The following is a 25864-nucleotide window of genomic DNA, read 5'->3' on the forward strand; positions in this document are numbered from 1 at the left end:
TTGTTTAGAAGATGAAACGTACTGTGAGTATTTCTATAGCACCCTCTGGAGTCAGACTTCCCTAAAAGCTAGAGCTCCATAATTTCTTTCACCAACAAATAAACTCTACTAATTGAAAGATTTTTAGCAATTGGTTGACATCATTCAGGCTCTACCACAGTTATTGAAATCTGCCCTATTTAGTGACTTTTGTTTCATATTTATAGTGCCAGAAAGTACTTGTTTGGGGGTTTTATTACAATAACCACGCTCACATTTCAAGGTTAATTCAGATAACTCAAATGCTCACTCCATGTCTCCACTGCACAAGGTGTTCCATTCAGCCTGAATTCAGAATGAGCTTTTATTTCCTAAAAATTCCTCCATACAGTTCTGTATAACAGGATTTGTCTCCTTCTGAAGATTATTTTTAGTCTATGGGACCAAACCCAGCCTGAGCCAGGGAGCTCTGAGGGCTGCTCTGTCCCATCCATTCACTAGGCAGGGCTTGTATGCAGCATCCATGACAAGTGTCTTTCCAGGCTGGATGACAGAGGATGGTTTACAGGCAAGGAAGTGGAGATGCCAAGTGGCTGAACTCTGACATGAAGGCTGCATGTGTTATTATTTCTCCCCCCTCACAGTATGCTGCAGAGCTGCTGGCAGTGGTGAGGCTCCCCTTCATCCATCCCAGCTATCTGCTGAATGTTGTTGACAATGAGGAGTTGATAAAGTCTTCAGAGGCTTGCCGGGATCTGGTGAACGAAGCCAAACGTTATCACATGCTGCCACACGCCCGCCAGGAGATGCAGACACCGAGGACCCGGCCCAGGCTCTCTGCAGGTAAAGCAAAATGTCCTGCAACAGCACCAGCCCCCTGCTTCCACATTTCCTGGACATGCCCTGGGACAGGGCACTGACCTCGGCTCCTTCTCTTGGCTCCTTCCCAGAACCTGGTGATATTTCAATCTCAATTTTCCATTGTTATTTTCCTTCAGAATTTAGGAGCCACTCCCAGTGGATGGACATGGGTGTTCAGATACATGCTTCTGAATTGGGATTTAAAAGGAGCCTAAATTTGAGGAATTATTATATTTATAGTCAGAGACTGTAACGTTCCTCTGTTGTCCTGAAAGTGAGCCCCTTGCCCTCTTTGCCTCAGTTTCTCTAGTTGCAGAAATAGGTGAAGCATTTGGTTTTTTGCCATGGAGCCTCTTGTGGGGAGGATCTGTCTCATACTCATCAAACACCTTCACTTTCACAGCCTTTTGTAAGTATAATATTTTTATATGGTGAGGCTGGTGTAAATACAGTATTTTTATACTGATGAGTGCCAGATCAGGTTGTTTAATGCCTCCAGAAAAAATGGATCATACATAACATATTCCCTTTTAAAAACCCAGCAGCTATGACAAACTGAGTCTTCTTTAAAAGAAGACCTTTTTGGAAAAATGCATGGAAAAAACCTAAGTGCTCACCTTGCCAGCTGAGCCCATATCATGGTGATGTGAGAAATATCATAAATATTCACTGAACAGAGAGTGCAGATACCACGTAGGAAAACTGCATCCAAGAAGGAGTCTGATGAAGCAGGTGAATTGTTTTAACATGCTGCCTGTACTTCTGCCTCCCATAAGTACAGCAGAAAGCCAGACAAAACTTTCTGTCACTGCCACTGATGCTAATGTGGCACGGAGATGGCATATCAAACCACGGCATTTGCAGCTTCAGGAGACTGCCTCATCAAGGCACCTTTCAGAAGGACGAGGTGTAGAGGACTTTCAATAACAATCTGCCCTAAAAAGTCTTTCATTGAAGACAACTAATGGTGTGGTGTTTGAAGGGATTTTTGAAAAGTGCTTATTTTATGTATATAAAATTGTAGGTGTAATGTGATCCATTTCCAGAAGCTTGTTGATGAGGGAAAAGTGATTCTCTCAGTGTAAAGGAGGGTGATTATAGTTTTTTAGGTCAGAGTCTAATTATATAGAATCATGTTATTTTGCATATCAACAGCATTCATGGAGGCACAAAGGATCTCTAAACACCCTTTGTGGACTCGCTGCTGCATGTCACATGCCTGTCGAGGTCATAGATTATAATCAAGTTATGTCTTGCACAGGTGATTAGATTTTCTGGTATGGCACAAAAATAATGATCTCTTGTTACTGAGAAATATTTATTTTAAACTGTACAGCACTTTATCTTAATAACTTTTAAGAGAGTAACCTTGCTTGAATGACACAAATATATTTTTTGAAAATGCTAATGAAGAATGACGATAATCCATTACTCTGCAGACGCATTTCTCTCCGCTGCTGCTCCTAATCCCTCTTGTTGGCACTCTCCCTCCTGCCCCGCACCTGTGCACACTTGTCTGTGGGCTGGGAACTGTAACACATCACAGCAATGGCTCCAGTTAGGAGACAGCTCCTGAAACACTGATTCCTTCCAGCTTGTGGCCTCCTGGTCCTTCTGACCCTACCTCTCCTGGCAGCACATTGCACAGGGGCTTCCAATGCTGCAAAAGGGTTTTTAACACTTGAGCTAAATGCCAAGTCCAAACCATGCCCAGCACCTGACTCTTGGATGGAGTCAGGAAACATCCCAGGGTTACACTGTGACCCATCTCTGTGGGAATGAGTCTGGAGAGGAGATCAGATATGACTCAGCTGTGGCTGTGAAATGGGAATAAAACCTCAGAGATGTGGACTTGAAAGTTTTGCATGAACAGACAGTTTGGCTTGCTGGACACCTTCCATGATACGGGTTTGGGGGAGCTAATCAAGCACAGATAAAGCTCAGTTAATAACTATATTAAGGCAGGGGCCATCTCTGTCTTGTTTCCTAGCACCTAGGTAGACCAAGACCATGATCTATGACTTGTTACCTGGGTCTGGGAAATCTGCTTTCTCTGAGAAAAAAAAAAAAAGAGAGAAAAAAAGTAACCCATCAGAAAATTATATATTAATAGAGTGCATGCAGAAAGAATATCAGGATGAAGATCCATAATCATAGCTTCACTTTCTCCAGACATTAACTTTTAATGTGAGAAGACATTCTTTAGGTTAAAGTCCAAACACGCTTTTCCTGGATAATGACCAAGCTCTAAAGCCATCACAATCCTTGACAAAATGCCCATTTTCTTCAATGGAAGAGAAGTTTGCTACCTGCAAGTCTCACTCAAAGACTGTTGAAATGAATGGACATCTTTACATGGAACTGCCTTTTTATTTCTTTCCCCCCAAGTTTTGCCCAGATGGCATTCTCCCTCCCTAGTTCTCCCAAGAGTGTTCATAGTGTCATTCCTCACCCACTATTCCCCCTACACACATGCCTGTTTTTTCTCACCCTTCGTGGTTTGATTGCAGACTCTAAAACAGATTTATATACGATACATTGAAATTTCCCTGACTGATGAGTATTTTTGGATGGGTTCCTGCCTGGTTGAGAGATGCCACTTTTTTATAATACTATTTTTCTTACTTGAATCCTAGGAGTAGCCGAGGTAATAGTCTTAGTCGGGGGTCGCCAGATGATTGGCATGAACCAACGTGCTTTAACAGCAGTCACTTGCTTAAATCCTCAAAACAACAAGTGGTACCCACTGGCCAGCCTGCCCTTCTATGACCGAGAGTTTTTCAGCGTGGTCAGCGCTGGAGACAACATCTATCTCTCAGGTAAGCAACAGATTCCATAGAAATAGACCACAGAAGGGTTTTGATTTGAAAGGACCTTTAAAGGTCACCTAATCCAACCCCCCTTTCCATGGGCAGGGACACTTTCCACTAGATCAGGTTGCTCATACCCCCATACAACCTGGCCTTGAACAATTCCAGGGATGGGGCAGCCACAGTTCACAGCTTCTCTGGGCAACCTGTGCCAGGGCCTCCCCACCCTCTATGTAAGAAATTTCTTTCTTATGTCCAGTCTAAGTCTACCTTCTTACAATCTGATCCTGTCACTACAGGCCTTGATAAAAAGCCTCTTTCCATCTTTCTTATAAGCCCAGCCCCCTTTCTCTTCTCCAGCATGAGCAACCCCAAATCTCTCAACCTCTCTGCATATGAGAGGTGCTCCACCCCCCTGACCATTTTCACACTCTGTCCCTGGACTTAATTCAGCTGGTCCACGTCCTTCAAGTGCTGGGGACCCCAGAACAGAACACTGTACTCAAGGTGGGGTCTCACAAGAGCAGAGTAGATGGGGAGAATCACCCACCAGCTATTCATGTGCTGCTTTTGATGCAGCCCAGGATACAGCCAACTTTCTGGGCAGTAAGTGCACACTGCTGGGTCATTTCCTATTTTTTGTCCACCAATATCCCCCAGTCCTTCTCTGGAGGGTTGTTCTCAATCCATTGACCTCCCAGATTTACTGGGCTGGGAGAAAAGTTACAGGCAGCCCAAAGTGGGACCTGCCAGAGTTTTACCCAGCTGATCCTGGAGAGAAAAAAAAAAAGAATGAAAAGAAAAGAGAAGTGGAAAGGATGTTTGGAGAGAGGGATTTCCCTGCTTTTGTCATTCTCCATGTCTCTGCGATGTTAACGTACTCTCAGAGCAGTCAACAACAAAATTTTGCAGTTGTAACATGAAGAAAATAGGCCTGACAACCATCAAGCATGCAAAGAGGTTTCACTGCCATAGAAACACAATTTAAAATACTCCCTGTAGTTGAATCTAAATGGTAGGTTATGGAATTTGAGACAGACAGACTGAACTGCTGAATATGTGACCTACACTTAAAGTATTTGCTTACAGGAGCATTCATGTTTTGTATTTGTTGAAACCTCTCTTCTGACAGTACTCACTAGCCCTATAATCTTCTTAGTTTTGGTGAAACTGAGACCATGCTCCTTAAAAGGCTTTAACTCCCAAAGTATCTCATGACACCATGCCCTGAGCATCACAGTATCTGGATTTTTGCAGTCTGTTGGTACCTCTTCTTGGCTAGAGGGGGAAAAGCAATTCCCATCAGACAATGCAAAGCTGCTCTGATAGCAGCTGAGTGGGGGCTGGATGATTAAAAGAGGAGGCTGGGCAGGGAGGTGCGGATGTGTGTGATCCGAGGATGTTGTTGGGAACACAGATGCACCTGGCATCTGTACCAGTAAGGGGTTACAGCTGTTGCCTTTCCCTTGCCGAGCTCTCTCAGTGCATTTTCTGCAGTAAATTGCTGCCTGTGGTGTTAAATTCCATTAATACTGCATAGAGACCCTAAGAATTGATTGGAAATTATTTCTTGATGTTTTTTCCCCATGCTTGTTTGCCCATGCTTGAGAGCAGCTGGATCAAAAGTCTTCTGGGGAGGCTTTTGTCAGATGTTGGCTTTTAGTTATTCTTAGCCGAGGTGCTTTCCAATATGTACAGCCATTTTAGGCTGTGCCATACCTAGTAACAAAAGCTTAGAATCCTAGTTGCAAAGATCATTTCAGCTCTTTCCCTTGAACCTGGATGAGTGACCAGGTGGTACTTCATGGCTGCAATAAGGAGAGCTGGAATCATAGCTAAGAGTCAGTTGACATTTTACTTTGCTCAAATGTAGAAGACACAGGAAAAAAGGAAGGGGAACCAAGAGAATTGAGAATGGCCTGCTGCAAGCTCCAAGTATTGGACCTTGCACTACATAGCATAGGTTTGGAAAGCAAAATACCAAGGAGGAAGTCTGGTTTGCTCGTTAAACCATGGAACTGCATGGAACTTCATTTTCTTGGCTTGACCACTGACTCCTAGTGTGGTCCCGAATAAATAATTTCACCTCTTCGTGCTTCAGAACAGGATAGTAAGACACTCACTAAGTGGCTACCTTGGAAGCTTCAAGCAGAAGTCTAAAAGTGACCAATATAAATATTTCACGAGATCATCTTGAGCTGTTTTACAGGAGTGTTACAGCTGGTTCTGTCTTTTATCTGCAAATGAAAATAAGTAAGAAATTTGTCCCTGAAAATTAGAAATTAAGACTACAGTGCAAGCACTGACTTTATTGTGCCCATATATGTGCTGCTTCAATCCATCACTGTATTAAGCATTTTAGGTTTCAGGCTGGCCTCTGTCTTGCAAGCCAAGATAGACTCAGCCTCCTGACACCTTCTTGCTAGTGTTGCAGTAATTTAATAGACTGGAAGTTATTTATGAAGACTGAGAAGGGTCTATCCCCTTATGTATGTGTCCCTCGTAGTCTGACATCTTGATTTCTTCATGTCATCTTATTAAAAAAACCCAGCCTTTGGGGCGCATGAATAAATGACACAGATATGCATCATCGGAACAGATGCTCAGTATTGAGGGTGATTTATTTTAATTAGTCAAATGTCATTTGAAGAGTTTTTACTTTGTAACTGGCTTTGATTGCTGTGTGCAGAGCTGCTGCCGTTGCAGGATCTCACGTAACTCTCCCCTCTTCTGTCCCCCACCCGTGGGTGCCAGGCGGCATGGAGTCGGGTGTCACGCTGGCCGATGTCTGGTGTTACATGTCCTTGCTGGATAACTGGAACCTCGTGTCCCGCATGACAGTCCCAAGGTGTCGACATAACAGTCTGGTGTACGATGGCAAAATTTACACCATCGGAGGGGTCGGTGTGGCAGGCAACGTTGACCACGTGGAAAGGTAAAAAAACACCCCAAAACTAAACAAAATACACGTGCTGTTTGCTGGAGCTTCTCCTTCATGCTGTGCTAAAGGACTGTTTGCCTTTTAAAGGACACATCAAATGGACTGTATGTGTTAAAATAAGCTTTTATCACAGCTAAGAAAGTAGGAAAGTGGGCAGGATTAGATTTCATTTAAATGCTTCAGTGGAAAGCATTGTTTCAAAACCAAAGAGGAAAGTTGCCAGCTTCTCACTTTGCTCAGGGGAGTGAAGAGAGGAATTAAGTTCTTTGGACATTTTTCCCTGTTACACAATGAACTAATAAGCTCCCTTTGAATTTAGTATTGATGAAAGTCTTTACAGACCACACTAACACTTTTTTTTTTCCTTTTAAATTCAAAAAAAACAACAGCAAAGTAAGTATCTTGTATGTGTTTTCCTGGTGTAGCACCTTACCCTTGACCTGGCTGGAAGATCCTCCCTTTGGTGGTCTTGGCCTGGGGCTGGAACCTGCCGTGTTCAGAGTAAAACAACCAATAAATGGAAACAGTTTTGAATTCCTGGCTGAACAAAGACGGGAGAGAATGGAAATTTCTCTTTTCAAGTAGACTCCAGATGTAATTTTTTTCACATGGAACTTAAAAAAACAGGAAGGAGAAAAAGTGTAACAAAAATATTTCACCAAGTAAAATTCCAAAACCAACTAATTTCTTGTCACCCACGGCATTCAGTAAAGCCATAGATTTTATATCTGTATCAATGTTTTCATTGAAAAATAGAATTCACTTTGAAATACAGTTTTTGAGAATATTCTATTCCAAAAATATCAATACAGTCTTAGCCCTCCCCAAACACTTAATTGGGAAATATATTTGGGAAGTGTTTTTCCTAAGTGAATTTGGCAACCAAAAATATTTTTGTCCGTTTTAAATGCTGAATTTGAATACTTTTTCAGTAACATTTTGAAGCAGGCGTTTTCCAGTAAAAGTTGCCTTAACAGGCAAGACAAATAGGTATAGGTCATTAGGAAGGATTTTGGGGGAAGAAAAAAACAACACATTTTTCAAAAGGTTGGAAACTGGTGTTAGTGATGATGCTTTCAGCAAATCAGGGAAATGCAGACACCAAAGAATGAATGATAAATCATAGCAGTGAATGCAACATGTGAACACTGCTCCCCTCCTTCACCCAGAACTTAAGGTGGGCACTGCCCGTGGGATTGGCTTTGAAGCAAATTCTCACCCTTTTCAGCAGATTTGTTTCTGGCATCTGAAGGTATTCATCCCATAATTTAAGTCAGTAAATTTTTAACTAGCAGAACTATTTTTGTGAGCACAGGAAGCAGAGAGCCCAGGAAAGAGATGCTATTTTATTCCATCTCTCAGCAAAGATGAACAGTGAAAGAATGCTATTGAGGAGTCTTGATAGTTGTCATTGATTAAATAATCTCTTCAGTTTTCCTTGGGCCTGATTCGTCTCTGCTCTGGTTCTCATGGTCTTTCTTTATCAAAGCATCCAAAATGTTGGTCAGCTGAATGAACCCTAAATCAAGCAGAGTCCCCCCTGCTCCTCCCCTCGCATCCCAGACACCCCAGCCCTCACCACAGATGACATTGCAGCTGCAAAGTCACCTCAGGCTTTCAGCAGCCCCTGCTTGGCTCAGTGCTGGTTTTCCATTGTACCAAGCCCACCAAGAGACCTGGATGTGGGAAAGGAGCAGATTTCCTCCCTATCATTTCAGCACACACTGTCTCAGCCACAATAAGGATGTCTTGTCATGGGGATTTGCTAAACCCGTGGTTATAATTAATCTGCTGTTGTCTATAGAGTGGCTTGTGAGACAGAGCCATGGAAAAAGTGCAACATGGCCTCCTTTGGGCCATGCCAGGAAATGAGAGAAGTTTGGAGATGTTTCCTTTTTTGTTCTTCATATTAAAATGACAGTAGGGGGTGACAGAAGTGAAGCACAGCATGGCTGAAGCTGTGTTTTGGAAAGGATGTTTGCTGTCAGAAATGCAGGTGAGGGAAGGCTGACTCTCCTAGCAGTGCTGAACAAAGTCAGGCCTTTTCACACAAAAGCACTTCCCATTTGGACAAGACAGGGTTCAGGAATCTAAACTGATGTACCCATTTTTGCAAGCAGTGAGGATTTCTGAATTTGGATTGCAGCTTTGGAAAAAAAAAACACACTAAAATGCAAACTAAAATTACTTTAATTGCTGAGTTGGCTGCTGTGTTACAAGCAGTGAATGCCCACTTCTTGACTCTGCTTTTCTTCCGTCCCCTCCTCTAGAGCTACAAGAAACCAACTTTCTCCCACCATGTTTCTGTGTGAGTTGCACATTCCTCTTTCAAATACTGTGTTGGTTTTGATGGCACAGCGTGATACAATCTCTCAGTAAGGGGTAAACCTCTGTCATTCCAGCAGATCAAAGAAAAGCAATAAATTAAAATAATGTGGCATGGTCATATGCTTCATGTCAAGTAATACCAAAAATTACATTTACCTCTGAAGTTATCATTCCTCCCCCCAGTGCAGAATTGCAGACACAATTTATACCTGGGTTTGTGGTAGTTTTTCACCTCCTAGGAGGCCTCTGAGATTATAGCCCTGTTATCTCCCCAGATTGAGGTGCAGGGGCTTATCCAGGCCTGGCACACAATGCAGTCCTGGGCTGTGCCACCAGTGTGAAGGGCAAGGCACTGAACATCCTCCCTCGCTGGACCTCCTACCACCTCCCCTGGTGCACATGCAGCTTATCTTTCCCAAGCACATTTTGCTTTCTGCTTGCTCAGTCAGCCCAAGCGTGACCATGCCCAGCTTTGGCCAGGTTCTGACGTGTATCTGCTGGCATGGCAAAGGGCATGTCTCCACTCCAAAGTGACTTACCCTGACCTCACCAGTGAGCAGATCCAGAGGATGATGTCTACAGGGTGTCTCACCACAGTGAGACAGAGAACATAGCATTTTCTCCCAGTTTCTTTCTTGTTCTCCACCTGTTCTTCATGGAATTCTTGTAATATTTTATCCTAAATGGTTAAAATCTTACAAAGATGTTTTTACAGCATCTTGCTTTTTAAAAGCAAATGTCAGACCACCTTGGCTATATATGATGGCACCTGCCTGCACTTAATACATCTGCTGCACTATTACAAAGCATTAAAGCAAGCGGGGACCACTGGACTTGTAATGATTTATGGCATCAGCTCCTGTGTCCCTCTCTCCATGCTTGTAGTTGTGTTTGAAGGGTGCAGCTTTACCCAGAAATTCTGGTGCCACTTAAAACAGTGGGTGTTTTCCCATCAAATTCAACAAGGCTGAGATCCTTTACCCTTTATCTGCCATTTGTTTGTAAGGAGGCAGCAAAAATTCCATCTCGATGGATAATATAGGACTATCAGTCACAAACAGATGAATAGGAGTCATTTGTTACCCATCTTAAAACAATATGCATGTGCCAGAGGGGCTGAGTTATAAGTCCATTTTTGTGGCTGTGCATGGGTATATGTTCAGGGAAAGTTATGTTTTTGCAATGAGTGTTTAGGGAAATAACAGCATGGCTGCAGTTCTCCATCAAGCCCCTCTGGCAAGGTTCTGTGTGACAAGAAGCGAGTCATTAGGTGTTAGGCGAGAAGGTATTACACTTTCTGTCTTCTTCTGAGATATGAGTTGAGTTGGGAGCTGGTGAAATGAAGTGTATCCATGAACTAGGTCTTTAGATAATGGATGGGCCCTGTAATATATGCAATTTGAGAGCTGAGAAGGCTGCGTATGCTGACAAGACAATGTATGGGACTGGAAGTGTGGAAATGTGGGTGCTTTGTGGTTATTATATGTTTGAAGGACAGAAGAAGATAAATCCCCTTGACCTGACAGCACTTTTTGCAATAAGGTTGTCTAAAATTGGGAGATTACTTTTGTTGGCAGCGCATACTTTGAAGACAGTCTAAAAAAAATCAGTGTAAAGAATAAGCTTTATACATTTTAGAAACTACTTCAGAACGTACTGTTTTACTGAGATATGATCATGTAGGAATTAGGAGCTCTCCCCCAAGAAAGGTGGACATTTCTTCACCCAAAGGATGTCCAGGCACTGGACCAGGCTGTGCAGGGAAGCGTTGGGAGTCCCCATCCCTGGAGGTATTTATAAGTCATATAGATGTGGCACTGAGGGACATGGTTTAGTGGTGGGTTAATGGTTGGACTCAATGATTCTAAAATCTGGATGAAAGAAAATTAAATATATTGCCTTGTCTTAGGGTAGTTTCTTAAGCCTGTCAGAAGAAAAGAAAAAAGGCAAAAATAGTAATCCATTACTGTGATTTTAAACATGTGAATCATTTGAAGAGCAGTTCAATATGACACTGTACAGCTTTAGTTTAAATAGAATCTTTCCTGCAAATATAATTAAATAATGCTTAAATAACTGAAGGATTTCTTGCAGATTGACAGAAATGGTCATTGTGTAAGCAGCTGACCATGATGTAGGGATCTTATAATGTGAATAAATGAAGATACACATATGGCTGTTTAACCTAGGAGGACAGAAATTAAGAGACTGAGGAGGAAAAAAATACTATTTTCAGGTACTGAAGAGATCAAAAGTCAAGAAGGCAGTGAAGCGAGTGGCACAGCTTGAAATGAAGGGTTTTCTGCTGTTAATACTGAGGTGGTAGGGAAAGAGCAAGGAAGGAGGAGTTGAATGAAATGAATAAAGGAAGGGGAAGATGAGTCCCACAGATGAAATCCTAAGAGTGGAGAGTTGTGGGAGCCAGCAAGGTTTTCTTTCTGCATGTGCTCTCTTCAAGCCTGAGCTGTATTTTCTGCTGGGTTCAGATCATTTGTTGTATCATGGGTATATAAACTATACATACACATACATATATACATTATATATACAGATAACGTGCAGATACACATATATAAGAGATGTAAAAACATGTAAGTTATGTGTCAATAATACATACAGCAGCAGGTAGTGAGTGCACAAGGGTCAGATGAGATCCCTGTGCTCAGTGCAAGTGACATGTGAATGACAGTGGGGACACCAGCTGGTTGCTGGGCAGAGGAATGAGTGTGAGGGCAAGTGTGTAAAACCACACACGAGTGCATAGTGTGCAAGGACTGCAGGCCAGGAGTCAGTCATGTGAAAGGAGATGTCCTTGAAGATTCAAGTTCAGCAAATTGGATGGGCTGGGTAGGCCCAGAGCCAAGGACAAGCATGGACACACCAGGAGGGAGCGGCGGAGGGAAGAAAAACCTTTGCTTGGCTTGAGTCCAGCTCACATTATGTCTCCATCTATGGCTTCAAACAGGGGATTCGAATGCAAAGCTTGACTAATGAAAAGAGATCAAAGTGATTATTCTTTGAATCAGTTTCCTCCCTGCTGGCCCTTGAGCAGGGCTGGTGTGACAGGCAGCCAGCAGCCCCACGAGCACCAGTGGCTGTGGTGTGATGGCAGTGCCAGAGATGACACAACAGATGGAAAAGCCCTAGGGCAGGGAGGTAAAGCAGGTGTCAGTATTTTCTGTCCTGGAAGGTTACAAAGGTTCACCTTCATTCATTTTTAAACCAATTTAGTTAATCTGGTGCAAATCCTTATGCGAACACATTAAGAGCTGACTTGAGATAGACCAAAATGATGGAAGCCTGCCTTGCAGAGACTTAAGGAGCTCAGACTACTTAGTTTATCCCATAGAAGGTGAAGAGTTGACTTTATTATTTTCTGCACGTCCATATGTGAAAGAGAGAGATTTGATAGCAGACAGCTTTATAATCCAACAGGGAAAAAGAAACAAACTTTCTGGTGGGTGGGAACTGAAGCAAAACAGACTAGAAATCAAGTCTACCTGATTTGCAAGGAGGGAGTGAAGTGGAGGAATAAATTCCCAGGGGATAGAGGGACTTGGTGGACAGCTATCAGGAAGCCTTGAAGGCATCAATTTCTCCTCCTCAGCCTCAGGGGTAGGGTAGACACTCACTTAAGTGAGCTGCTTCACCGAGCAGCCCATGTAAAACCCACATTAGATGCCCATGTTAGGTAGATAAGGACTTGCTTCCACCTGCTTTATGGTTCACTGATTTTTTAAACCAAATGACCTTCAAGAAAAGGGTGGGGGTGTTTAAGCTTCACCACCTGCATCCAGTAGATTTTCAGCCTTTGGCTTTCAGCAGATGAAGTGAAACTCATCATTTTTGGTTTCTCAGTGGCAGATGAAGGACAGTATGAGAAAGAAAGAGCAGCTCTGTCATTGCAGAGCATAAACAGAGAGCAGTGAAAGATTAAAAATGGGGTCTGCAGGACATGAGGCCTCAGTAAGGAAATTCATCCAGAAAAAAGATGATTTGTTTTGTAATTTGAACCTTTCTCCAGTATTCCTATGGATGCAATCCTCAGCCACACCCAGCCCCCAGCATACCTGAAGGATATAAACCCTTCTAACCAAGAATGTGTTGAGACAATCAGGAAGTCATTGCCAAGAATGTCCTTGTCTTGGGAGCTGAAGTGTGCCAGCAACAGGGAACGGAGTTGGCTGCTCACCACCCCCTTCTCAGACCACTTTGATGGCCCACAAATGTTCCTGGTGCTAAAACTAAGTAGATGGTGTGAGCCAAAATGTATCAGTTGACAGGTGAAATTGGTCCTAAAGGAGGAACAAGAGAAGGAACACTAGGTCAGTTCTCAGCTCTGTTGTTTTTCCCATCCTATAACCAATTACAGCCATTTTTTTAACAAGACACCAAGAATTAAATTACCAATTACTGCAATAGCCAAGTTAGCAAAGTATGTCCTAAAAGCAATGCGTGAAACTTTATATTATGTGAGATTGTTTTGCATATCTGCTCGGGTGGATGTGAGTGCTGCTCGCTCTGAGTGCTATGGGTGAATGCATGAGGTGCAGCATGTGGTGACTTACTTGGAGGAGCTGTTCGTGCAGTCAAAATGCATCTGCAGCTCAAGTTTGGTACAAGAATCAGCCTAGTAAAGGTGTGTCACCGTGAATGCTCCCAGCACCATGTTGTTTAATCTTGTTATATTTTTTCCCTTTGATCACTTGTTGTAGATGAATTTAATTTCTCTGTAGCTAATTTAGAGCATCATACAAGGCAGTTCTCCATGCTCATTATAAGGGACTTTCCTAATTTTTTTTAGTTAAAGTTTGCCTTTGCTTCTTTTTTTTCATGAGTGTGTTAATTACTTTCAGTTATATTACTTGGAAACTCATTAGTGTATTTTTATTAAGCACATTATTTTCTGCTGTTTATGCCATTTTTATCATTCCTCCCTTTTATTATCCCCAAGTTCAAACAGTGAAAATTTGAGGGACATGATACAGAGGGAGAATTCCCTTGTTGCCAAATCATATTTTGCAGATGGGTCCATGTTATCAATTCACTTCATGTTTGCATATTGCGTATCACTGCCATTAAGAGCAAAACCCCTAAATGGGTGATGAAGGCTTCTGTTCTGGCAGTCAACAACTCTGAAAAATCACTACGCAGGAAACTCCTGTTTGACTGCATCTGTCATTACATGGAAATAGAGAAACCTAAAAATCACATTATTCTCCACTGTCTCCAAGATTCATATTAGAGCAGCTATTTGAATCCCTGCCACATTATCTTTTTTAAAAAGGGGATGCCTGTACTTACGATGTTGTCTAAAATGAATCTTCATCCATGGATTGTTAACCGTACATCCCTTATGGTCAATGACTTAATTAAATCAGATACTGATGACCTCAAAACCAATTTAGCACTTTCATGCATACTCATTTCTGTTTGATTCATGTCAAATACAAATGCAGTGCTGAAATCTTACCCCAGCATTAACAGTTGCAGCATCCTGAAAACAAGTAGCTTGGTTTACACAATGAAAATTAAATGGAAGCAACTTATTCTGGCACAAAATGGGAGTTGCTGCTCGGTTAACTAGAGTAAAAGGAGCCATCATGTTGCATTATGTTGCAGGTGAGATGTGTTCCACAAGCTGAACAATTGAAGTATATTAACAGTTGCCTGCCCACAGTCACTATTGGATATCTCCACACTGATTAGCAAGAATAATCTCATTGTATACTCATTAAAAGAAATTAATCAGTGGAAGACACCTCAACAAAGATGTCCCGAGTTTCTTTACCTTGGACTATAATGAGATTTGAGAGGCATATACAGAAAACAGAACCAGCTTTCTCTGGGCTTCTATCAATGTTTTAAAACCTTAGAGAAAAGCATTCATTACACCGTTTACCAAGTGGCTGAATTTGCGAGACATTAAAAAAATAAAAAAAATTTCCACCTCTGCTTTTCTTCTGCTTGCCAAGCTGCCTTTCTGTGCCTGTCAGTGCTGCCCAGCGCTCAGCTCAGCTCAGCTCACTGTGCCTGCTGTCATCCCCAGGTACGACACCATCACCAACCAGTGGGAGACCATCGCCCCCCTGCCCAAGGCCGTGCACTCAGCCGCGGCCACCGTGTGCGGGGGCAAGATCTACGTCTTTGGAGGGGTGAACGAGGCCGGGAGAGCCGCGGGGGTCCTGCAGTCCTACATCCCCCAGACCAACTCGTGGAGTTTCATTGAGTCCCCGATGATTGGTAAGCCACGCCTGGTGTCAGAGCCGGTCTCTGTGCTACAGGTATCTTAATGCCTGTGCAGAAAGCAAAGGAGCTGTGGGGTGGGAGGGGATATCCCTATAACGTATTGGCAGGGATGCATGGATATTATACCAGAGAAGCAATTACCTGGATTTCTGCTGAAGGCGATTGTCACTCATTAATACGGACTAGTTGCCTGCTAGAAGTGATGAGCTCAAAGCAGGGGAGAAAAGAAATCAGTTACTAGGTATGAACAATTAGCCGTTCTGGATCTAAAAGATCTCCAAGTGTAGTGAAGTGAAACTTCATGTTGGCATCATGTGTTGTCCCATGTGGGCTCAGAGCACTGCTCAAGTAGTGGATTATCACTCATGGGTTTGTTAAAACGCTGCCTCTTCTATGGGACGTGACAGGCATTCTGAACTGGGATTTATCAGTGGTGTCCACAGGCATATGTGCTTCAGAGGCTGGCAGCTTCAAGATGTAGTTTATTAAAACTGTGTTTATTAGTTTATGAAGCCCTTGAGCTCTCCAAATATAAAGAGCAAGACAAGAAACCAGATTTTCTAATGTACCAGCCAGTGTCAGAGGTGGTGACTTTCTTCCAAAATTAGAACAGCACTAAGAAGTTTGCAACTTACTTGCTTTCTGTTGCAATTTGCACCCTGAGTGTTGAGGCTGCTTTTGGAAATGAGGTTTAGCGCTCAGCCTGGCCAGGATGCTCCTGCAGGCAGCAGCTGGCCTGGGTTGTCTGCTCTGCACTGGGCTCTGCCAGCCTTCGCTCTGGCTGCACCCAAGTGGCCAAAGAAACAATTCACACACAGTCATTGCAGAGAAGCTGCTTTCGGAGGGGTTTGCCTTCACCTCCTAGATCAGAGACTCATGCAGTGGTTTGGGACCTTTAAAGGTCACATAACCCATGCAATAAGCGAGGACATCTTTCACTAATTCAGTTTGCTTAGAGCCCTGTCCAACTTGACCTTGAAGTTTCCAGGGATGGGACATCTACTGTCTGTCTGAGCAACCTGTTCCAGTGTTTCATCATTCATGTTGAAACTGTGACTTCGTTTTTAAAAAATCATCTTCTTATTACTGAGCCTTAGAGCAATAGGAGTAGCAAGTAAGAAATTGTAGAAGGACAGCTGTAAGGTCTAAGCACCATCAGAAACTTAGAATAAGCTGCTTTTTCCGTTGCAGCTTGTTAGGATGATTCCAAGCCGTTTGCCGGAGTTCCTGGTAGATCAGGATGTGAGGAGCTGGCTCTCCGTGGCCTCAGCCCCCCTGCCCAGCCAGTGCCACTCCGGCTGCTCCCTCCTGACACAGCCTGACACAGGCATGGAGCACCCAGCAGGAGGGCGTTAGCCAGCCCAAGGCACCTTTGTGTAAGACAGCAGCACAAACAACCCCACTGCTGGCTTTTTCCATCATGTGGCTACAGCTATTGCTGCTCCTTTAATCCACTGCCTGGCAGTATGAGGTTTTCCTGGACTCGCAGCATTCTGCAAAAATGAGTGTGTTGTGTGAAATCGTATTCCTCTTCCTAACCCTAATAGTACAAGTGCCACAGGAGCTAAGGAATCATCCCCTGACTCGTTACAGTCTAGCAAGTGTCAACACCATGTGTGCATAAAAGAAATAATCTTAACATCTAGAGTTGGGTTCATCACCCATTGTCCTAATGGAGTTGTACTATTATTTCTTAATAGTACAAAAATACATTAAAAATACTTGTGAAGTTAAAAGATTGTATTTATGTTTTCTTGGTGCAAAATTCATTAGTTAAGCTGAAGGCATAAAATAAATAAGGAGTTCTTTGTTGAGTATTGTATAACGTCAAATTACTTGCAAATAACTTAAAATAACACAGAGTCTGAAAAATGGCCCCCCTATGGAGAATATCTGGGAATGTGAACTGGTGTGATGCCTGATCTTCACTACAAGGCAGTGGGAATGTTGGTAATATATTTTAATTTCTCCAGCTCTACAGAAACCATAGGGCCACTGGTATTTTTAAAGTATCCCCCCAAGAACTGGATGCAGTGCCAGGTACAGTACAGTCTAAAGGAAAGAGAAAGTAGAAGGAGCCTTTTGCAAAATGGAGCTGGGATCAATCGTGACATGATCACTGCCAAGGTGCCTCTGACAGTCTCAGAGCCTTTTTGTGTTGATTTGTGAATTCCTAAGTTGTACCTGTGAGCTAATGCAGCTGAGATGGTGAGTTGTTACAAAGTCACCCCGAGATCAGTGAAACCTGTTTGACCTCAAATAGGACAACAGTTTATTTAAAAATGCCTCAAGCATGCTCAGATATGCAACAGAAGCTGCAGGTATTGAAAGCAGACAAGGTCTGTGGAGATTTTTAGACCAGTAGCATCTGTCTCAGTTCACTGTGGTATTTTATGATAGTGAGTTGAATGCAGCATGGCACACATTTGAACCCTAAAGGTCCATCTCTTTCAAAGCATCACGTGCCAGCCCAACCCAAGGCAACACTGGCATCAATCATGGCTCATGTTTTGTGTGGTCTGAGTGAAGGTGAAGCAGGCTGGACACTGACATTCTGCCTGTGCAGAGGAGATATAGACTGGGGACTGATAGCAAGTCATGCAGCTCAGCCCTTGCTCTTCTGCCTGGAATTCTTCTAGGAATATGCAGTGAATTCATTCCCAGTTCCCATTTATTCTTTATGCTTCAGCTGTCAGGAGGTGTTGGGATGTGGATGCCTGTGAGCAGTAGGTATGGCACCAGGCTCACTGATGCTGCATGTGGATGCTGTGGAAGCCTTTGGGCGACTGCTGGTCACACACATCCACATTTGGGGAGGAGAAGGCATTCCCCAATGCCCCATCCTCTGCCCCTTGTCAGTCCTTCCCACCTTGGAGTGGGCAGATGTTCCTGCAGCAGTGCAGCCCACAACTGGATGGCACTGGGGAGCCTCACATGTTTATAGTATACCACATTGCTCATCCCCTTGTCATGTTTTTAGATGTAAAAACAAAAGTCCTACATGAATAAATGAACCAGGGCTATGTACTTGCAGCACCTGACTTTCCATTTCTGGCCAAGCTGTCCTATATAGCTGTGCTAAAAATATATTCCATGCCCAGCTTCCTGAGCTTTGTCTTATTTAACAAGATGACCATAGATATGCTGAAGTCAGGGATTCTAAGTAAGCCAAATTACTTGGTCACTGTCTTTTAGTTCACGTTGTGCCTTCATGACAGGGCACTAAAACACACCTTTTTTAGGTACTCTGAACAGTCAGTGTGGAATTAAAAGTTTTAATTAATATTTTTGGATTGTAATAAAACCAGTATTTAATTACCATTATTATTAAATTTTAAAATCTGGTGAGAACCAGAGAACAGAGATCTAAGTTCTGTGAGTATTTCTGGTTTCTAATCCAAGTGTCTAGTTCCTCACCATACCATTTACTCCTGCAGTGATAAGTCAGACCAAAGTGGGGCAATCACAGACCTAAGAATGCAAGATCAATCTGGAAAACAGCACTAGAAGGATCTGTGCATTTTTACTGCACTGTTCTGTGGCTTAATTTTTTTTTTTTTTTTTTAATTTACAAGAAAAATCAGATATATATCTTGGCACTCTCCCAAGGCCAATAGTTTGGTATTTGTAGGGGAATATGGCTGGTTTTCACCCGAAAGTCCCACAGCAATGAGTGTTTCATCTCATTCTTCAGTGTATTTTTCTTCCCATGGCCGGTTCTTTTCACCCTCCTAAGCCTGAATTTTTATCTCGCCCATTTTTCCTCTGTACATGCCATGTGCTCCCTTCAGAATGACATTTTCCACTTAGTGTTTCCCTACCTATTCTTTGCCCTCTGCCCTGCAAAATCAGTATTTTTGTGTTGCTGTTTTTCCAATGTCCTCTTCACTCGTACCTCTCCTTCATCTCCATGGCTATTCTTTTTCCAGAACTCTTTGGTTCATCTACATCGTGCCCATAAATGTGATGCTAAAGCTGCCCTGCAGTGGCAGGAGCCTCCTGCCACCACACATACACAGAATGTGGTGTTTGCAAGTGAGGACACTTGACTTTGGGGTCTCCAAGGAGGGTTTGCTCAAAGGTCAGTGGGAAAGGTGGAGATCAGCTCCCAGGAGAGCTCTGAGCCTGCAGGGTGACATCCAAGCCCTCACTGTTCATGCAGCAGCTTCACCTGGGCCTCACCTGGACTATGTTCAGGATCAGATCACAGTCTCCTGGTTATCCTATGGCCATGCCATTCTTGAGTTTGTCTGAAGAGTGTTCAAGGAGGGGAAGAGGCACTGACTATTAAAAGCAGGCTTAGTTTGTATTTACCAGACTGCATTCTCTAATCTGCTCCATCAAGTGCATCAGCCTCCCCATCAGGCACCCAAATCTGCCAAGAGACAATTTGGTTGGAGTTCTGCCTGGACTGGTGGCACTCCTGCATTTCTTCCTCCCAATAAAAATGTTTAACTAGCTTGGTTATAATAATCTTTTCCATATGAAGTGCTGCTGCCATGCATTGCAGTGCCCCCTCAATCTCTGACCGAGTGCATTACTGGAAGGCAGTGTAAGATCTTTGAGCAATCATGGAAGGGAAAACAGGTCTGTGCTACTTGGCCTTGTAACACAGGGAGAGATGTGAGAGCCATGGACACGTCCCAGGAGCAGCCTGTCCTCCCTAAGTGAGGAGCACAGCAGCAAGTTAAATCATCAACCCCATGTGAAGGACACCTCTGGCTCAGGGATTGTCATGGAGTGCACACTCCTTCCTCCAATGGCCTGTCACAGAATAGAACTAGTGCCTTATTTTCCTGTAGCAAAAGAAAAGGAGAGGAATGTTACCCTGTTATCCACTTGAAGGGAAGATTACCTTTTATGTATTATTTCATTTACATGTATTCTGCCTTCTAATCTCAAGTGTGTTTGTTGACCTGGACAAATCCCATTTAAGATTTTCCAGCCTGAAATGGATTACTATATCCAACAGCCTCAACACTTAAGACTTTGGAGAGGAAAGGAGGCTGCTTCTCTGTTTCCATGCTGTCTCCCCCCTCTCTTCCTTTTCTCCAGCAGCCTTTTGAAATAGCCAGTGGCCCTGCTGTATCCCACAGAAGCCTCTGACACATAGAAGCCCCTGACACACAGAAGCTCATGTTCACACCCAGGAGCTTTGTCAATCTCCTTTCCAACTTGCTGCACATGGACCAAAAAGCCCAACCAAAACATGCTTTTGCAAAACTGGGCTCCCCACCAGCTACCTTGCACTGGGACCATGTTAAGGACTTCAAACAGTGACAGAAATGGGAGTCTCCTGAGAGTTTGCATGAGCATACCAAGCCCTGAAAAAGACATCACCACAGGAAGAGTGTGGGTTGCACCTGAGATGAAGTAAGGTTAAAGATTGAAGGTGGTCATCCACACCTGAATATCAGGAATGATGACTTGAGATTTCCAAAATCCCAGTATCCATGAACAGTTTCTGTCTCCATGGTAATAAAACAAACAAACAAACCAAAAAACCAAACAAACAAATGAAAAAAAAAAAAAAAAAACACTGCTTTCTCTCTACCTGTTTGTGGAGGGGTGTCCCTCATGTCTTTTTGCTGTATCTTCATCAGGAACAGGAGACTTTTCTGGGAAAAACTTCCTTCCTGAAAGAAACAGCAAGGATTTTTCTGTTTCTGTGTCTGAGACTTACTTGATACCAATTTATTAAATTATAGCTAAAGACAAAAGCAGTGAAAAGAAAACAGATATGAGGTGTGTTGAAATATTGATGAGAATCAAACATGATTGGCTCTAAAAAAACAGAAGAAAAATACCAAACTGTCTGCCTATTCAAAAAGGAAAAAAAAAAGTCACTATAAAAATACCCAAGGGGTTTCCCTCTCATTCTTTAACAAAAAGAAATGTGAAGTCAGTGATTCAGTCCCCTGAGAAGTTACTGTTTCTGCTGTGAGGGAGCCCCAGATAATTTCCCTGTGAGATTTGGGAGCTGAGGGGATTTTTTAATGTAAGAGTTTCATTCTCCTGCAAAACAGTGCCAGTCAGAGAAAAAAAAAAAAAAGAAAAACAACAAGAAGATGTGATAATTAAATACGGAAAATTTCTGGTGAGTGTCTTAAGTGGAAAAAATGTCACATATGCAAGTCTGATTTGGAAAGGGATGCAAGCTGGGTTGTTAGGACAGATAAGCCTTTCTGATGAATTACAGTGGCTTAGTGGCACCGTGAAGAAACTGAATACTCCTTGTTCTATTTTCTGGATGAATTAGTTTCTTCCCATCTGTTCCCAAGGATCAGTGACATTTTCCTAATACAGCCGTGGTTTTTTTGACATATGCCTGTAGATACTCAGTGTAGTAGGAGCTCAACTTTAACCCATCACACGGGCTCTGTCTGTTTCCCTGCTGGGTGCTTCACCCCTCTGGGTCCCCCTGGGCTCATGCCAGTGTGGAATGGGATGAACTGAGCCAGACCACCCCATGGCTGTGCTGGGACAGAGGCAGACAGCACAAAACCATTCTTTCCATTCTAGTTTTACCTGCTGAAACCTCAATTAAGGAGGTTATCTCGTTTCTAGAGATGTTCATCAGCTTTTGCTTAACTCCTGTCAAATTAAATTGCTGTTAAATATTTAATGGAATAAGGTAGTTTTACAAGTACCTCAGGGTTACAACACACCATGCAAGAGGTAAGCAAATCCCAAAATAAAGCTGCTGGATCTGGTTTAAGGCCATCCTTTTCTGTGTTCCTAAAAGGACACAGTTGTAATGCTGTAGATTTGGGAGGAACATATAAACCCCTTTATGTTTTATGTAGAGGCTGGTATCAGAGAGGTAAGAGCACAGTAAAGGTGGTATCTCACCTCCTCTCCAGCTTCAGCCCACAGGTCCCCTTGGGAGGAGGTTGCAGGGGCTGAAACCAGCAGGACTGTGTCCAGTCTGATTCCCTGTTGGACTTGCAGGGGGATCAGCCTTTCCTGAGCATATGAAAATGCAGATTTTGGAAAGGCTTTAACTTATAGCTACAAATGGAGAACTTTTATGTGTTCCCTGACCCCAGGCTGGCCTCCCAGGAGACATGCATTGCACACCCCAAAGGCCTAAGCCACCTGCCTCTTAGAGAACTGGTTGTGAGGCTTATTTTAACTCAAAGCAATACATTTTCCCATCTTTTGTTCCCAGACACTGCTGATTGGTTTCACAGAAATGTTGATTAAAAAACTGTATCTCATCAAGACAGACATCATCATGAGAAATTTCAGCCCAACTGGCTCATATTTAATAATGTGCATATGGCGTGCTAGCAGCATAAGGGACAAGCCAACTAATTAGATTAGAATTATTTTATTCAATAATTTATGATTAGTTTTACTAATATTTCTAATAAAGCCACAGCTAACAAGAATTTTAAAGCATCCTCAGAAAATCTGATTGAACTTGACTCAGGATGAGAGATTTGCTTAATTTCAAACTCACAACCTCACACAGTTTGTTGCTAAATTACAGGAGATACACACATCTGAAAATAAAAATGTAGGTGAATTTATGAGATAGATAAAGATGAAAAAGAAATCAGGTATCAGAAAATCTTCTGGAAATGCGTGGGTGACCTTCCCACAAGCAAAAGCACAATATAAAAGAGTATCAACTATTGGATATTATTAAGGGGGTCTCTATGCTGTGGGTTTCTGCTATACTTAGCTGCTGCACAGGCATGGGAAGCATCTGAGCTAAAATTTGCAGCAATTCAAAATTCTGAAACAATTTGACATCTTAGTTTCATATGTAACTGTGGAACTTTCATGGTGACTCCATTAGGCTTCAGGAGAAGATAATTGTTCTTTACCAGTTTAGAGGGAGGCACATACTGGGGGAAGAAGAAGTGATGAACTTTAAAAGTGCCTTTGAGAACTTGGAGAGAGGAGAACAAAACCGGGAAAGGTTTCCTCATTTTTCTTTCCCTAGCCTTGGAGGTTTAGAGAAACGTGACTTATCTATAAATAAGGGGAATGTATAAATAAAAAAACAGTCTCCAAACCTGAGCCTAAAACTGATCTCAGTGTTGCTTTCCATTGACAGATAACAAATATGCTCCTGCAGTCACTCTCAATGGGTTCATCTTTATTCTTGGAGGAGCTTATGCACGAGCAACCACCATCTATGACCCAGAGAAAGGCAATATTAAAGCAGGTCCCAACATGAACCACTCCAGGCAGTTCTGCAGGTGAGAAAAAACATTAAAATGGAATTACCAGTGCCTTAACATTTTCTGTTGATAAATAAGCTACTACAAGTGAAGGGGAGAGGGGAAGGGAGGTGTGAACCATTTGGGGGTTTTCCTCATCTCTTTTCTGTACATGCTCAGGCACACAGCATTTCCCAAAATGTACATTCAGCAGTCTGTTATGGTTCACATGTCTCCTCACGTTCAGGCACAATGGACCATGGGGAGGGAAGTGTGTTGGGCTCCTCCAGTGATTACAGGAATGCTGTTCTCAGTTTGCCATGTGCAACTAGAGGATGATAAATACCCCCTGTAGGAGAGACCACCATAATGTGGAACATTATTGCTAACCAGCTAAAAGATCCTTGAAAGAAAAAGAATACTGAGTAAGCACCACACACCAATATTAATTACTGTTATTTATTAGGTGGTTTTGATGGCTCTTCGGGCTCGTTTCCCTGATTGTGGTCACAAGTTGAACAAATTTCACAAATTGTCTGACAAAAATAAAACTTGGCAGCCATTGCAGGTACTGGCAGCACTTAAAGGCCTTTTAAATAGTTTTACATGGCTGCTGCTGAAAGACAGGATTGTTTTGGGCTGTGCACAGCCAGCCCTTCACAGCAGATTCCTATGCTGGGGAAGGGCTGAGCTGCTGGTTTCCCTGGAAAAGCCACAGCTGGTCTCTAGACACTGCCACAGGCACCAGGTGAGGGTTTGTTATCCATGTCTGATGCAGCAGCAGCACCCTGAGGCCCTGAGCCAAGCCAAAGTGGAGGGGATGTGCCAGGCACCATCCCAACAAACAGTGGCTGGGGTAGAGGAAGAGCAGCAATAGGCAGCAGCAGGGCCCACAGCAGACTCACATCTTCCAAATAATCAACCAACTGCACCTTGCTCCAGGGGTGTCCCTGGGCCCCATCCCACTGTTGGAAAATACCTCCATGTTTTAACTTGGATTTAGCCTTTCACTTCGATATAGATGAGAAAATGCCTTTTAAGAAATCATGCTCGGTTTTTCTCTTTTTGCTGCTTTTATTCTCATTTTCACCTTTTTTTTCCCCTTCCTTTTATTAATTTAAGGGGCGCCCTCTCTTGGCTGCTGGAGCAGATGTTGCTGTAAGCAGAGGAGTAAGAGCATCAGCTCTGTCCTGAGCCAGCTGCATCCCAGTAGATGTTCCCTGTTCCCCTGCTCTAAGGACAGATCCTCCTAGCCCCTCCACTCTAACAGGAGGCAAAGCAGGACGAGGAGTGCAGTGCTCAGGCAGCATATAATGACATTTTTCTCCTGAAAACCAGAAATAATGGGTCCAATACCACTCAGGATTAGAGCCCTAAGCTGTAAAATGAAACATGAGGGACTTGGACATTTGATATGTTCCTGCATCTTCCCATCCATCATAGAGAGGGATGAGCTGCTCTTTGAACATCTTAGGTTTGTAAGAAATAACAAGAATCTGTTAAATATACAAGAGAAATTGCATGATTTCAGCTGTTGGCTGAGCATCTCACCTGAAAACTTGCCAAGGTTTCTAACATGAAGGGATGCTTTGCTCTGCATCCTGCAGAACAGAACGACCAAGGAAAGTGAACTGGTGACCTAAATATTCCCTAGTGCTTAGGCACCATAATAACTGGCTTTGTTTAAGTAGAATTTGCCACCCGTCCATAAAAAGTAACTTCAAACTTTAAGATTACTTTTTTTTCTATTTTTCCACTACATTTATAGTGGAATGGTCACCGAAAAAAATACATATAATTGGAAGCAAGAAAGGCACTATCTCAAAGATTCTTGAATGCGCTGGGAAAGAGTCAAGGGAAAATATTTCAGCCTAAAAACATGTAAAGCCTGTGACAAAACCTAAACAAATCTGTGTGTACAGAAATAGGGAAGATGGAGGGTCAGCAGTAACAAACAGATTAAAAACCTGCTGCTGCTACAGGAGGCTGAGGGAACCAGTGCTGAGGGCTGATGGGAGTAAAAAGAAAAGTCCTTAAAAACATTGGGGATCAAATTTGTAATTTGAATCAGTTATAAAATCACTGCTGATGAGACTGATGAAGTAGCAAAGTAAAATACAGACCGATTGGGTGGGTGTTTCTCATCTGTACAAGGGTACAAGGAGGTTTAGTTCCCTGTTCTGCTGTGAGGGACCAAAAGCAGTCACTGTTGGCAGCAAGGAAAGATGGGAACTCTGAAATTACATTCTCAGATCCAGCAACCCAGCTGTCTTAGACACAGGTGTCTTTAGAGACTTCATTGAGAAGCTGATTGAACCACTAATGTTGATTTTTAATAACTTTTCAAGTTGAGGATGGATCAGGGCACTGCCAAAGTGATTCTGTATTTTGAAAAGGTGAAAAGGAGAATTTCAGTGCAGCAATTAATTTTGCAAAGTATCAGCATCAAGGTAAGTGGTCTCACTTAGCCTCATGTTGGTCCTCTGCACAATACCAGAGTGGTTAATTTGGGATTTCATCAA

At 42.9% G+C, this 25864-nt stretch overlaps 1 protein-coding gene across 3 annotated transcripts in view; it reads left to right on the forward strand.

Annotated features, from left to right (window-relative positions):
* Nucleotides 1–25864, forward strand: part of KLHL29 (kelch like family member 29) — a 387747-nt gene that overhangs the window by 350542 nt on the left and 11341 nt on the right. For all 3 annotated transcript variants that reach the window (XM_014872970.2, XM_014872968.2, XM_088162465.1), the window contains 5 exons: nt 624–822; nt 3477–3659; nt 6405–6585; nt 14969–15162; nt 23237–23381. In XM_014872970.2, the coding sequence (XP_014728456.2) occupies nt 624–822; nt 3477–3659; nt 6405–6585; nt 14969–15162; nt 23237–23381 (902 nt within the window). The remainder of the gene's footprint in view (nt 1–623; nt 823–3476; nt 3660–6404; nt 6586–14968; nt 15163–23236; nt 23382–25864) is intronic.

The sequence above is a fragment of the Sturnus vulgaris genome, chromosome 3, assembly GCF_052056855.1.
Source record: "Sturnus vulgaris isolate bStuVul1 chromosome 3, bStuVul1.hap1, whole genome shotgun sequence".
Classification (NCBI taxonomy): domain Eukaryota; kingdom Metazoa; phylum Chordata; class Aves; order Passeriformes; family Sturnidae; genus Sturnus; species Sturnus vulgaris.